Source organism: Microcaecilia unicolor, chromosome 2 (genome assembly GCF_901765095.1).
Source record: "Microcaecilia unicolor chromosome 2, aMicUni1.1, whole genome shotgun sequence".
Lineage (NCBI taxonomy): Eukaryota > Metazoa > Chordata > Amphibia > Gymnophiona > Siphonopidae > Microcaecilia > Microcaecilia unicolor.
Genome location: NC_044032.1, coordinates 281,817,152 through 281,831,466, shown reverse-complemented (window position 1 = coordinate 281,831,466; position 14,315 = coordinate 281,817,152). Strand labels below are relative to the sequence as shown.

At 44.0% G+C, this 14,315-nt stretch overlaps 1 protein-coding gene across 5 annotated transcripts in view; it reads left to right on the top strand.

Moving 5' to 3' along the window:
* The window catches only part of HACD4 (3-hydroxyacyl-CoA dehydratase 4), a 111,576-nt gene that overhangs the window by 79,884 nt on the left and 17,377 nt on the right, over positions 1–14,315 (top strand). For 4 of the 5 annotated variants that reach the window (XM_030194213.1, XM_030194216.1, XM_030194218.1 and 1 more), the window contains one exon: positions 13,227–13,354. In XM_030194213.1, coding sequence (XP_030050073.1) covers positions 13,227–13,354 — 128 coding nt within the window. Of the gene's footprint in view, positions 1–3,384; positions 3,778–13,226; positions 13,355–14,315 lie in introns of those variants that run through there. The other variant, XM_030194214.1, reaches the window with a different exon arrangement.

Genomic DNA, 14,315 nt, shown 5'->3' with positions numbered 1-14,315 from the left:
TACAGTACTATAGACTAGGGGTGTGAATTCATTATCACACATCTGGTTTGTTAGTGTGCCTTTAAAATATTTAGGAGCCCTTTTACTAAGCTAAATTAGGCTCCAACATGTGCCTTACGCAGCTTAAAATGGTATACCATGAGATGCGCCCACATGGAGTGCTCCCACTGCCCCACCCTTGGTACACCATTGGTCATTGTAAATGCATTTATGTCTAGATTTTCCTATTTCTTCCCATTTTTCCTTATTTTAAGCTTTTGAAGAAATATGCATCTCTAAATGCTGATGTAACAGAATGCCAGAAGCGCAATTCCAAAAAATACATAAAGTCTATAAAAATAATTACTTTAAGAATTGCTAATGCTGTATGACATGAGTTGCATATGAGCAGTATGTAGAGTGTGGGACTTTCTTCAAAGAAATAAATGTTTAAAAACCTACTGCCCAAGGCTAGTTAATGCTGCCTACCACTGCTGCACTCACCCCAGACATACATGAATAAATTAAGTAATACAACAACCAAAATTGTCCTATTGTGGCATAAATTAGGGCTGCAGCTTTGTTACCTATTAACATATAATATATAAATCTATAACATTCATTTCACCAATATAACATAAGTACCCCCAATACAAAGTATAATACCCAACTCGAAGCTACAATATAAACCACAATTCCCCATCCAATAGTGGTGGTCCGCGGTAATGCAGGACCTCTAATTACTACATAAGAACAAAAGCATTGCCATACTGGGACAGACCGAAAGTCCATCAAGCCCAGATTCCTGTTTCCAAAAGTGGCCAATCCAGGTCACAAATACCTGGCAAAATCCCAGAACAACAAAACAGATTTTATGCTACTTATCCTAGAATATGCAGTGGATTTTCCCAAGTCCATCTTAATAACGGCTTATGGACTTCTCTTTTAGGAAATTATTCAAACCTTTTTTTTAAACCCTGCTAAGGTAACTGCTTTTACCACATTCTCTGGCAACAACTTCCAGAGTTTAATTACAATATTTTCTCTGATTCGTTTTAAAATTACTACTTAGTAGCTTCTTTGTGTGCCCCCTAGTCCTAGTATTTTTGGAAAGAGTAAACAAGCAATTCACATCTATCCACCCAGAATTTTATAAACCTCTATCATATCTCCCCTGAGCCATCTCTTCTCCAAGCTGAAGAGCCCTAGCCGTTTTAGCCTTTCGCATAGGGAAGTCGTCCCATCCCCTATATCGTTTTTGAGATGCGGTGACCAGAATTGCACACAGTATTCAAGGTGCAGTCGCATCATGGAGCAATACAAAGGCATTATAACATCCTCAGTTTTGTTTTCCATACCTTTCCTAATAATTCCTAACATTCTATTTGCTTTCTTAGCCACCGCTGCACATTGAGCAGTGGGTTTCAATGTATCATCAACAATGACACCTAGAGGTAGATGCACTAAACGTTTTTCATCGTTAAATGAGCCCTCAGGGAAGAATTTCCTATCCTTTCCATGCACTTAAGCCTATTTTCCGACGACAGTAGCAGCTAACGAAAACGGAATGGAGATGAGCAATTAGTGTGAAACCCCATTGAAACGACATGCACTAACCTTTTCCGATTGCCTTTACGCAGGAAAAAGGCAGGAAAACTAACGAGAGGTCTGGACCTCTCGTTAGGACAGCTCCGTGGCAGGAAAAAGTGTTAAGTGAAAAAATAAACAAACTTTGAGCCAATCCCAGCGCATTAGCAGAGCTAAAAGCGCTGTGATTGGTCCAAAGGACCTCAGAAAACACATAAAAAAATAAAAATAAAAAAAGGATCGGGAGGGGGCAAGGGCGCTCATCAGGAGCGTCCTGTACGGACGGCCTTGCCCCCCCCCCCTCCCCACTTTCCGCCGCTCCCCCCACCCCGAAAAAGCAAACTTCTAGAAGCCCCTGCCCCCCTCCCTTCCTCACTACTCTGTCACCTCAGCTCCGCCTCCCGACATCCTCCGTCCGCGCCCCGCCCCCTTTTGGGGTCGTCGCCGCCATTCCCCTCCTCCATCGGGCCCCCCTTCCTCTTACCGGGCCCGTGCAGCGCTGCACGGGCAAGAAGAACGCTGAATCAGCTGATGCCTGCCTTCGCGATGGGCGTCTTTCTCCTCCTGGGCCCGCCCCTGTCTGACATCAGTAACCTACGTAGGTTACTGACGTCAGACAGGGGCGGGCCCAGGAGGAGAAAGACGCTCTATCGAAGCTAGGCGAAGGCAGGCATCAGCTGATTCAGCGTTCTTCTTGCCCGTGCAGCGCCTTCGGACAGAGGAGAGAGGCGCTGCACGGGCCCGGTAAGAGGAAGGGGGGCCCGATGGAGGAGGGGAATGGCGGCGACGACCCCAAAAGGGGGCGGGGCGCGGACGGAGGATGTCGGGAGGCGGAGCTGAGGTGACAGAGTAGTGAGGAAGGGAGGGGGGCAGGGGCTTCTAGAAGTTTGCTTTTTCGGGGTGGGGGGAGCGGCGGAAAGTGGGGAGGGGGCAGGGGCTGCTAGAATTTTGCTTTTTCGGGGTGGGGGGAGCGGCGGAAAGTGGGGAGGGGGCAGGGGCTGCTAGAATTTTGCTTTTTCGGGGTGGGGGGAGCGGCGGAAAGTGGGGAGCAGCGGGGGGGGGGGGGCAAGGCCGTCTGTACAGGACGCTCCTGATGAGCGCCCTTGCCCCCTCCCGACCCTTTTTTTTATTTTTGTTTTTATTTGGGAGCCATGTGCTTGCGATTTGACTGTGTTTTGACTGTTTGTGGCATGCGCAGAGCAGCTAACATAACGCTTGGCTGCTCTGCGCATGATTTGGGGGCCGATTAACGATGTGTATTGTGATTCTTTGATACATTGTACGTTTCACTACCGATCTCAGCATGTGTGACTTTTTTTTTTTGGTGCATGTTTCGTTATTTTAAAATCGTTAGGGACTTTAACGATTTAGATTTTTTTACGTTTGGTTGCTGCATCTGCCTCCTAGAGTCTTTTCCTGGGTGATGACTCCTAATGTGGAACCTTGCATCATGTAACTATGGTTTGGGTTCCCCTTTCTCACATGCATCACTTTGCAATTGCTCACATTAAAAGACATCTTCCATTTGGATGCCCAGCCTCCCAGTCTCATAAGATCCTCTTGCAGCTTTTCACAATCCTCTTTGATTTAACAATTTTGAATAACTTTATGTCATCAGCAAATTTAATTACCTCACTAGTTACTCCCATCTCTAGGTCATTTATAAATATGTTAAAAAGTAGCGGTCCCACACAGACCCATGGGGAACCCCACTATCTACCCTTCTCCATTGAGAATACTGATATTTAACCCTACTCTGTATTCTGTCTTTTAACCAGTTTTTAATCCAAAGTGGGTGGGCCTGGGCCCACCCTTGGCTACGCCACTGCTTCCCAATCACATCCAATCACCAAAAATCAGGCGCTGCGCGCCCTTCAACTTATATCAAACTGGGAGCTCCGAGTAGCAACACCACCAGACCACAATCCACCACTTTCCCAGACCATACTGAGCTAACTACCCCAGGGAGCACAGTGGGACTCTAAATGAGAAGAACTCCTGAGCGAACACGGGATGTGCAACCACCGAAACCACCATCAAAGGAGCGCAAACCATCCTCACACCACTCTTCCACACTTTCCCTTTACTGGATTGAAGGAGAGCAGCAACCGACCCCTCTAGGCTGCCGACAAGGACTACCAGTTCTCTGTACCCCATCATCAACACAGACCAACGATCAAGCATCTGCGGGACATACAACAAACAAAAGAGGTAAGAGCTAACTGGAAATAATATAGAAACCACTGCGTGTATACGACAACCAGAAGTCATCACCCCAAATTCGTCACTACCTACAACACTGAAGGCAGCAAGCAAACAAGGTAGGCAAAACACTATAGCCAGAGAAAAAGATCTAATCTTTAACCTAAATAGTGCTACAAGCAAAAAACCAAACAAAAGGCAAGCAAAAGTGCTGCAAGCAAACAAGGCAGGCAAGACACTGCAGACAGAGAAATAGATCTAATTCTTTAAACTTAAACAGTACTGCAAACAAAAAAGGAGCCGGACATTATCTTACCTCTGCCCAACCTCAGTGTCACAGACCAGAACCAGCCATAAATCAGAATTCATAAAAAAATTACAAATAGAACCATACAAAACTAATCCTAGGATTACAGATCCTGGCCCTAATACATACAATAGATGCCCTATCCCAAGAAGAACAGAATATCATCCCCATAATACACTCCCAATATAGGACGAACAGATTAAACTACTGTCATCAGATCAAAACCAGACCTTACCATGGAAAATCATCACCACACACACAAAAACAGAAAACAGGAGAAAAGAACCCATACGCACCCAACATATCGATCACACATCAACTAATAAATATTCCATTAATACCCGCCTTTGACGAAACCTTTAAACAGATCCAAATAGGATATATAAATGCTAGATCAGTAATAAACAAAACGGAAACCTTAACAGACTGGATTACTCAGGACAACCTAGACCTAATATTCATCAGTGAAACGTGGATTCATAAACAAGATGACCCCCATAATCCTTGACATCTGCACTCCACGATACAAAATCAACCATTGGACCAGAACAGGTAAAAGAGGAGGAGGCATAGCCCTAATCTACAAATACGAATTCATTTCAGAACCTATTGCGGAATCCATTAATACACAACTTGAAATTGCCGCAGTTTACAAAACAAGACCTTCCCAGCTCACCTGACTTGCATCATATTATATTGACCACCAGGAAATTGGAAAGATGACCAACCAACTCACATGGACTTTATATCAAACACATGCCTCGCAAATCCTAATCTACTATAATAATTTGCACCTCCAACGTTCTGAAGCTGACTCCGTGGCAGACTTCAGTGAAGGGTTCGTAAGTCTGTCACCATCTCTCTGTAGCACCCTCGCATCAAAATGTGATGACGTCGAGGGCGGAACAGTGAGAGGGAAGGGAACGCTGCAGAGTTGCCAGGCAAAGGAAAGCGACATCACATGCATGAGGGTGTCGTCGTCCCTCCCTCCCTTCCAGTTCCAGGCCCCCTCACTCCGATTTTTAAAAGTCATCTTCACTTACCAAGTCAGGGTTACGGCAGCCAGCAGTAGCGGAAAAACGCATGCAGGCTCGGCCCTTCTCTCTCTCTCAGCTCTGGTCCCGCACTTGCAGAAACAGGAAATGAGGGCGGGACCACAGCTGAAAGAGAGAGAGAAGGGCCGAGCCTGCACGCCTTTTACCGCTGCTGGTGGCCGCCGTAACCCCAATGAGGTAAGTCAAGATGACTTTTAAAATTGTAGGGAGGGGGCCTGGAACTGGAAGGGAGGGAGGAAGGGAGGGACGATGACCCTGGAACTGGGAGGGAGGGAGGACCCTGGAACTGGGAGGGAGGGACGGAGGGGGGGGTGCCTGAAACTCGGACGGAGGGGGGGACGACCCTGAAACTCAGAGGGAGGGAGGAAGGGGACGACCCTGAAACTCGGAGGGAGGGAGTGGGGGGATGACCCTGGAACTCGGAGGGAGGGGGGGATGACACTGGAACTCGGTGGGAGGGAGGGGGAACGACGACCTTGGAACTGGGAGGGAGGGAGGGGGGCGCCCCGGCACACACACTCAATCTCACACATACAGTCTCTCTCTCTCACAGACACCCTTGCACCCAGTCTCACTCTCTGTCTGTCACACACTCGCACATTCACTCTCTCTCTCTTACACAGTCACTCTCACACACACGCTCTCAAACATACACACTCCGAGGAAAACCTTGCTCGAGCCCGTTTCATTTCTTTCAGAAACGGGCCTCTTTTACTAGTGTAATAATAGGAGATATAAACCCTCACCTAGAGGGCACAACCTCAAATGACACACTAGAATGCAAAGAGTTCTTACAAATGTGGGACTTCCACTGGGCACAAGTCAACCCCACACACATAAAAGGCCATGCACTGGATCTATTAACAAACTATCCAGTGACCGAACCTTTTCAGTAATGGAACAGCAATGGAAAAGCGTACCTTGGTCTGACCACTTTAAATTAACTATGACCTTATGCTGGAAGAAGAAAGGTCTTCCCCAAACGCATGAACGAGCCTTATATAAAACAAGAGGTAAAATAGCCCCCCCAAATATTTTGGCAAGAAATATATAATAACAACTGGGCAGCAAAAACCGATTCAACTGACTTCTTCACTGTTTGGGACGAACGATGCAACGATTCTCAAAATAGCGCCCGTATGTACAAAATCAGCACAAAAACGTAATAAAATACTCTGGTTTAACAAAGAACTAAAAATTCTAAAAACGCAAACTAGAAAATTAGAACGAAACTTGAACCCCCCCCCCCAAAAAAAAAAAAAAACCGAACAATCACTATAGGCCTGGAAAGAAAGTAAAACATAATACAAATATAAAATAAGACAATCCAAAAGAAACTTCTACAGAGAACAAATAGGCACAGATTACAAAGACACAAAGAAATTATACAAACTAATAAACAACTTAACACCAAAACGGTAATTACACCAAATGCAAACCTCCTACAGGCAGACAATCTTGCCAAATACTTTGAAGGAAAAATGACCAATCTACACAAGAATCTGCATCAGGGAAATATTATTCCAGAAACCTTCATAAAACGAACTAGATCTGAACCCAAGGGAATACCCGGCAGACCGTATTTGGAATAACTTCACTCATCTAAGCACTGAAATAATAGCTCACGCACTCAGAAAATTCTCCTCCGCCCATTGCCAACTTGACACCTGCCCCAACTATATAATGAAAAACCCCCTTAATCAATCCATCACAGAACTCACTGATCACCTTATTTATCTATTTAAAAAAAGGCCTATTCCCACAGGCCAGAGGAAATATCCTACTAACTCCAATCCCAAAACACACCAAAAAAAAAAGAAGACGACACCTCAAATTATAGACCAATAGCATCCATACCCCTAACAAGCAAATTGACAGAAGGCATAGTCGCCAAACAACTAACAGAATACCTCACTGATTTCAACATACTGCACGAATCTCAATCTGGTTTCAGTCCTCAGCACAGTACAGAAACAATACTAACCACACTCCTGACCAGATTCAAGCAGGACATAGCAAGGGGTAAAAACATCCTCCTACTCCAATTTGACCTATCAAGCGCATTCAATATGGTCGACCACCACATACTACTGAGAATCCTCGACAAGATAGGAATTACAGGAAAAGTACTCTCCTGGATCAAGGGATTTTTGACATCCAGAACATGCCAAGTCAAATCAAACTCAGATATGTCTCCACCTTGGAAAGCAGAATGTGGAGTACCACAAGGATCACCACTCTCACCTATATTATTCAACCTAATGAAGACACCACTGCCTAAATCTCTATCCAAACAAGGCCTCAATCCATTTCTCTACGCAGATGGCATCACCATCTATATTCCCTTCAAATAGAACCCCACAGAAATCACCAAGGAAATAATAAACAGCATGACCATCATGGAATCCTGGGCATCGGCATTCAAGTTGACCAGATTCAAACAAAGAATTGCAACCGGCAACAATATACTCCTCTTACAATTCGACATGTCCAGCGCCTTCGACATGGTTGATCATGAAATCCTAATACACATACTTGAATACTTTGGCATCGGAGGAAATGTCTTGAATTGGTTCAAGGGGTTCCTAACCCTGCGCTCATATCAAGTCACATCAAATTCAACCACGTCCAAGGCATGGATACCTGAATGTGGAGTCCCACAGGGATCACCTCTCTCTCCAACTATATTCAACCTAATGATGATCCCTTTAGCAAAACTCTTATCAAACCATAACCTCAACCCGTACATATACGCCGATGATGTGACAATATACATCCCATTCAAACAAGACATCAAAGAAATCTCCAGCGAAATCAATAAAAGTCTACACATCATGAACACATGGGCAGATGCATTCCGCCTGAAACTGAACGCAGAAAAAACCCAATGCCTGATACTCACCTCCCAATACAACACAACAGAATTCAACGTGATAAACACACCTAAAACTTCCAATCTCAGAAACGCTAAAAATCCTTGGAGTGACTATCGACCGCCACCTAACACTCGAAACTCACGCAAACAACATAACCAAGAAGATGTTCTTCAGCATGTGGAAATTGAAAAGAATTAGACCATTCTTCCCAAGATTCGTCTTCCGCAGCCTAGTGCAATCCCTCGTCCTTAGCCACTTGGATTACTGCAACTCATTATACGCTGGCTGCAAAGAGTAAATACTAAGGAAACTTCAAACAGCCCAGAACACAGCAGCCAGGCTCATCTTCGGAAAACCTAAATATGAAAGGGCAAAACCACTACGAGAGAAACTACATTGGCTTCCACTCAAGGACCGCGTTACTTTTAAAACTTGCACACTAGTCCATAAGATCATTTACGGTGAAGCCTCAGCGTACATGTCTGATTTAATAAACCTACCACCTAGAAACGCCAAAAGATCATCCCGAACTCACCTCAACCTTCATTACCCAACCTGCAGGGGCTTGAAATACAAGACGATACACGCGTCAACCTTTTCCTACAAGAGCACGAAGTCTTGGAATACATTACCACGCAACCTAAGAATGATCAACGAACAAGCCTCCTTCCGTAAACTACTGAAGACACACCTGTTCGAACAAACTTATGGAAAGAGCCAAAACACATAAAGACCACTCACTGTCCACAATGCAATACACATCCACATCTGATCCATCATCCCTTTATCCAGTCAACCATACATTCGTCCACGGAACTATGTATACTATATGTCTAGGCGCCTAATAATGCCCTTTTTTCCCATTGTCTCTTTCTAATGTTTCTATGTTGTTGTCCCATTGTTATACTACCAATGATATTCGAATGCCTCGCACAACTCTGCTCAATGTAATCCATAACTTAGTTGTAACAAATGTATTTCTATTATTCAAGTCTTATTGTAAGCCACACTGAACCCGCAAATAGGTGGGAAAATGTGGGATACAAATGCAACAAATAAATAAATAAATAAAGTTAAAACTCAATAGAGATAAAACCCAATGTCTCATTCTCTCATCCCAATACAATAATGTTCTCCCCTTGGCAATTAACACTCAGGGTTCATCCTTCCCAATCTCAGACCACTTGAAAATCTTAGACATAACAATTGACCGCAACCTAACGCTAGAAAGCCAAGCTAAGAACACGACCAAGAAAATGTTCCACACTATGTGGAAGCTCAAACGTATAAAACCTTTCTTTCCCAGAAATTCATTCCGCAACATGATCCAAACCACGGTGCTAACCCATGTAGACTACTGTAATAGTATTTACGTAGGCTGCAAAGATCAAATCATAAGAAAACTACAGATAGCACAAAACATGGCTGCCAGACTCATCCTCAGAAAAGCATGCTTCAAAAGCGCAAAACCCCTCCTAAGAAGCTTACATTGGCTTCCTATTAACGTCCGCATAACATTCAAAATATGTGAAATAGTCCACAGAATCATCTATAGACTCGCACCAGAGTACATGACGGAACTTATCGATCTACCAATAAGAAACATGACGAGAACAGTAAGAACCTACCTAACCCTTCACTACCCCAATTGCAAAGGTATAAAATACAAATCTTCACATGCCACCAGCATCTCCTTTATAGGCACACAACTTTGGAACTCACTACCCAATGACCTGAAACTCACAGAAAACTACCTACAATTCAGAAAAAAACTGAAAACACATCTTTTCAAGAAGTCTTTCCCCCCTGGATCTGCCTAATCCCACACCACCATACATCACGAAAAGTTCAGAAATGGAAAACAATACTATTAACCTCTCTCACAATATGCTAATATATCAACCTAAGCGTTTACTGTACTTCTGTATTATGTATTAGACTTCCACAAATCTAAATTTTGTAACCACCTTTTTAGCAATATGTAAGCCACATTGAACCTACCATACAATGGGAAAATGTGGGATACAAATGCAATAAATAAATAAATAAAGACTGTTAGGGGCATGCTTAGCATATCCACAACAGTACCCGCATTATGATTATTCACAACTAGTGTGGATGCGAATACTGAATCTTCTTGAGCCATGCAAACTGTACAAGTGACATTCAAGCTCATTTTCAAAGCACTTAGCCTCCCAAAGTTCCATAGAAACATATGGAACTTAGCCTCCCAAAGTGCTTTGAAAATATGCCTCAAGGTGTAATAAGTACTGTGTGTTAACTACAATGTGCTGTTTCCACCCTCTAACACATAATAGAGTTAATGTAGAAGTGAGCGCACACTACCTGTAATGCCAGCCAGCACGGTAACACTTAATGCACTTTAGGGATCCCCATTCAAAGGTCTCGCTGAGCTATGGAGGCCTAATTCCATCCAATAAGTGCCACTGGATGTCACTTACACATGGCTGATTCATCCTGCTTTTCTATGGAGATGGCACACTCTCCCTGTCATGCCTGCATGGCAATACTTAACACTTTAGTAAAGGGCCTCTAAAAAAATAAATTTCAGTAGTGGGAAGGTGCAGTTACTCCATGAATTGGGAGTTCTAATGGCATAAATATTCTACAAATTTGGTCTGAATCATAGCTTTTCCCCCCCCCCCCCCCCCAAAAAAAAAAACTTTATTTCACTTGTCAGCCCTGCAGCGTAGGCCTTTCTTAAACTAAGCAGCAGAAGAATCTGATGTTGAAGTGTGCCCTGATGAATGCATGCCAGGACTGTTCAGTAAGAAAGGAATGTATGCCTGGATGGGAGTGAACATGATTTCCTTCTCACATCCCACGTGACACTTCCCCTTCTTTCTGTAGATGTGTACTTGGCTCCAGCACTAATGTAACTGTATTCTTAACTGAGAGTTGCACATCTTAAATGTTTTCTTGTTTACATACTGTTGCTAGCAGCTTGTGGCTGTTTCTATGCTTTTGGACTACCTCAGCTATTCATCCAGTGGGGCGATTATCTAAATGGCCTACACTCCTGCACACCTGCCTGACACTTCTGCCTGTGAGGATTACACCAATAATAAGTACAAAAGCCTATGGAGGTTTTTGCTTTGTTACCCCTGGAAAAGATGTCTAGAAACTGCATCTACTTTTCTTAGACGGAATTTTCCCACTGGAAAGTATGTGTGACACTGCTTCTGGACCAGCAGGTAAAAGAATAGGTGTTGCTTACCAACTGACAGAGTGGAGAATTGCCCTGCTCCCTGCTGTCCAAATGCTCTATTACTCAGAGAAAAGGTTTTGATTACAACACACACTGAGAGGCAACTGATCCAGTGCAGGAGTATGAAATTCTAGGTCATTTTATGTATGTATTATTTGGAAGTTGCTTACAGTTACCAGATGATTGCCATACACATTTTAAAATAAATATTGTTTTATTATATTTAACTAACAATAGCTGGATTGCGAGACTCATGGTGCTGAGTGCATTCATCTCATAGTGGTGTGATTTATTCCAAAACACTAAAAACATCGAAGTTACGGTTCTCATAGAGAAATATGTGACCCGCTGAGCGAAAATGTAAAAAGTGGGGTATGTGATTTATTTAAACCACAAGATAGAGGGCTATCAACTGAATAATCCTACTAAATTTCAGCCTCAGCTATGGACTAATCATGTTTTAAAAAAATATTTGTTAATAATAAAGTAATTGACCACAGAAATCACATACTCCACTTTAGACGCTTGCAGTTTTTAGGCTGTAGAACATGAAACCCATCAGTTGTGAAAAAAAATTGCATAGTCCCATTCTACTGACGCTATAATACACAAAACTTTCAAAAATGAGAGTTGCTGCTCCAAACTTTTATAGCCTTTATCTCTGTTATTTGTAACACACATTTTGGTACCTTTTCGCTCAGTGGGTCACTTATGTTTCAGAAAGCTGCCAAGTGAATAACAAAACTGTTGCTGAAATGAAGGTGCACAACGGTGTATTGTACAAATGGTTATTTCCCTAGTTATCCTACTAAATGCTTCATTTTGGGGCCCTTTGACTATGCTGCTGTAAAAGGGGCCCTGCGATGTCCTCATTATGTGGATTTGCCGCATGGCAAGGCCCCTTTTACCACAGCGGGCTTTTGTGAAAAAAAGGAAATGGTTGTGTGGTAAGTATATACTTGACGCGTGGCCATTTCCTGGGGGAGCCCTTACTGCCTTCTATTTAAGAAACAGCAGGGGCTCCCGCAATAACCTAGTGGTAACCAGGACCAGGTAAGCCCCTGGTGGAAAAAATAAAAAATAATTTCCGGTGTTCTGGAAATGGTGCGTAGCACTACCGCTGCCTCCCGCGGTGAGCCGGCGGTAGTGCTGGATTGTCGCCATAGGCGCCCCATATAAGAGGCTTGGGGAGGCTAGCCCAGTTGTGACCTTCGCCGCCTGCCTCCCGCCCCCCTCTGAAATTTAAAACTTGATACCTGCTCGGGGTTAAGGGAAGGCGGCGTCGGCAGCAACACAGCACATCAGCACCAGTGAAACGCGTGTTGGTTCAGCGCTTGAGAGACAGAACAAAGGGAAGCTGAAGGCACGCCGAGCCAGCACGCGTTTCACTGGTGCTGACGTGCTGTGTCGCTGCCGACGCCGCCTTCCCTTAACCCCGAGCAGGTATCAAGTTTTAAATTTCGGAAGGGGGGGCGGGAACTGGACCTGGTGCTTGGTGGGAGGGAGGGAAGGAGGAAGGCCTGATGCTGGGTGGGTGGGAAGGAGGAAGGCCTGATGCTGCTGGGTGGGAGGAAGGAAGGAAGGAAGGCAGGCAGGCCGGCCTGATGCTGGGTGGGAGGGGTACCTGGTGCTAGGTGGGTGGGAGGAAGGGGTGCTTGATGCTGGGTGACAATTATGGGTTTAAGCTCCGCCCCAAACCCCGCCCCAAACCCCACCCCCTTTAGCCTCCCCAAACGGTTGGGCCACCGGCCACCGACCGCCTATGATTGTCGCACAACAGATTGGTGGTTAAAGGGCCCCCTTTATGATTTCTGATATTAACTATATAGGGATTTCCTTTAAATGGCATATTTTAAATACCATATACCCAGGAAGAAAAAGTCTACTGCTGAAATGCTTTTTTAGAGGTCAGGACTTAGGTACTCTACTTCTTCACCTGTGGTTTGCACTTTGCAGCAACTGTGCCTCTTGTGTGTTTTCTGTGAACCCAGATGCTTTTGCTGATACGTTCTACGCCATGGGACTCGTGATGCGTGTCTGTCAGTCATTATCTGTGCTGGAACTATTGCACATTCTCTTGCGTATTGAGCAAAACCACCTGTTACCAAGATTTTTGCAGGTAGGTGAAAATTTCCTAATACAGAAGAACAAATCAGTTGATTTTGGTTGCTGAAAGAAAGGAAAGACGTGAATGGTTATCCTTGTTTCTGCACCAACTTTCCAACTGTAGCATGGATTTGCACCACGTAATATGCTTCTATATAAATCAAGGATAATGATCCATTAGAAAGGTTTTGGATAGTAATCCTATTTCATGCTCAGTTTGTCCATCTCGTCATAAATTGAAAAAAAGAACAAACACACAGTGGAGATTTTCTCTTCTACTGAATCTCTCTACTTGAAAAAAAAAACCCAAACCATCAAAAACAATGGTTTTTCACCTCTGCATTATTTCTCTGTTGTATTGAGTGTATGCGCTATATTTTTGGCAAACTGTTATATTTTTATGATTTTTTTTGGAGTGGAGGAGTGGCCTAATGGTTGATGCAGTGGGCTGAGAATCTGGGTACTTGGGTTAAATTCAAACTGCAGTTCCTTGCAACTCTGGGTTACTCCCTTAACCCTCCATTGCCCTAGGTACAAAATAAGTTACCTGCATATAATATGTAAACTGTTTCCTTGTACACAGCTGTTCAAGTTGCCATAATTTCCTGAGAGAAGCAGTTTTTACCATATTTATTTATAGCATTTATACCCGGCTCTTTCCCGCTCGATAGCAGGTTCAATGCGGCTTACAAGGTATGGTACAGAGTATCACAGAGATAAAACAAAGTATGGTACAACATATCACAAGGTAAACCAGTTATAGAGAGTAGGCCAATAGGACGAGACATGGGGGAGAGGATTGGAGTATGGGTGGTGCTGGTGGTGTGGATTAGGTTCGAGATTTAAGTTGGGTTGGTGGGGTAGGCTTGTTTGAAGAGGTAAGTTTTCAGCAGCTTTCGGAAAGGTAGATGTTCATTGGTTGTTCGGATGTGTCGAGGTATTGCGTTCCAGAGTTTGCTGCCTATAACGGAGAA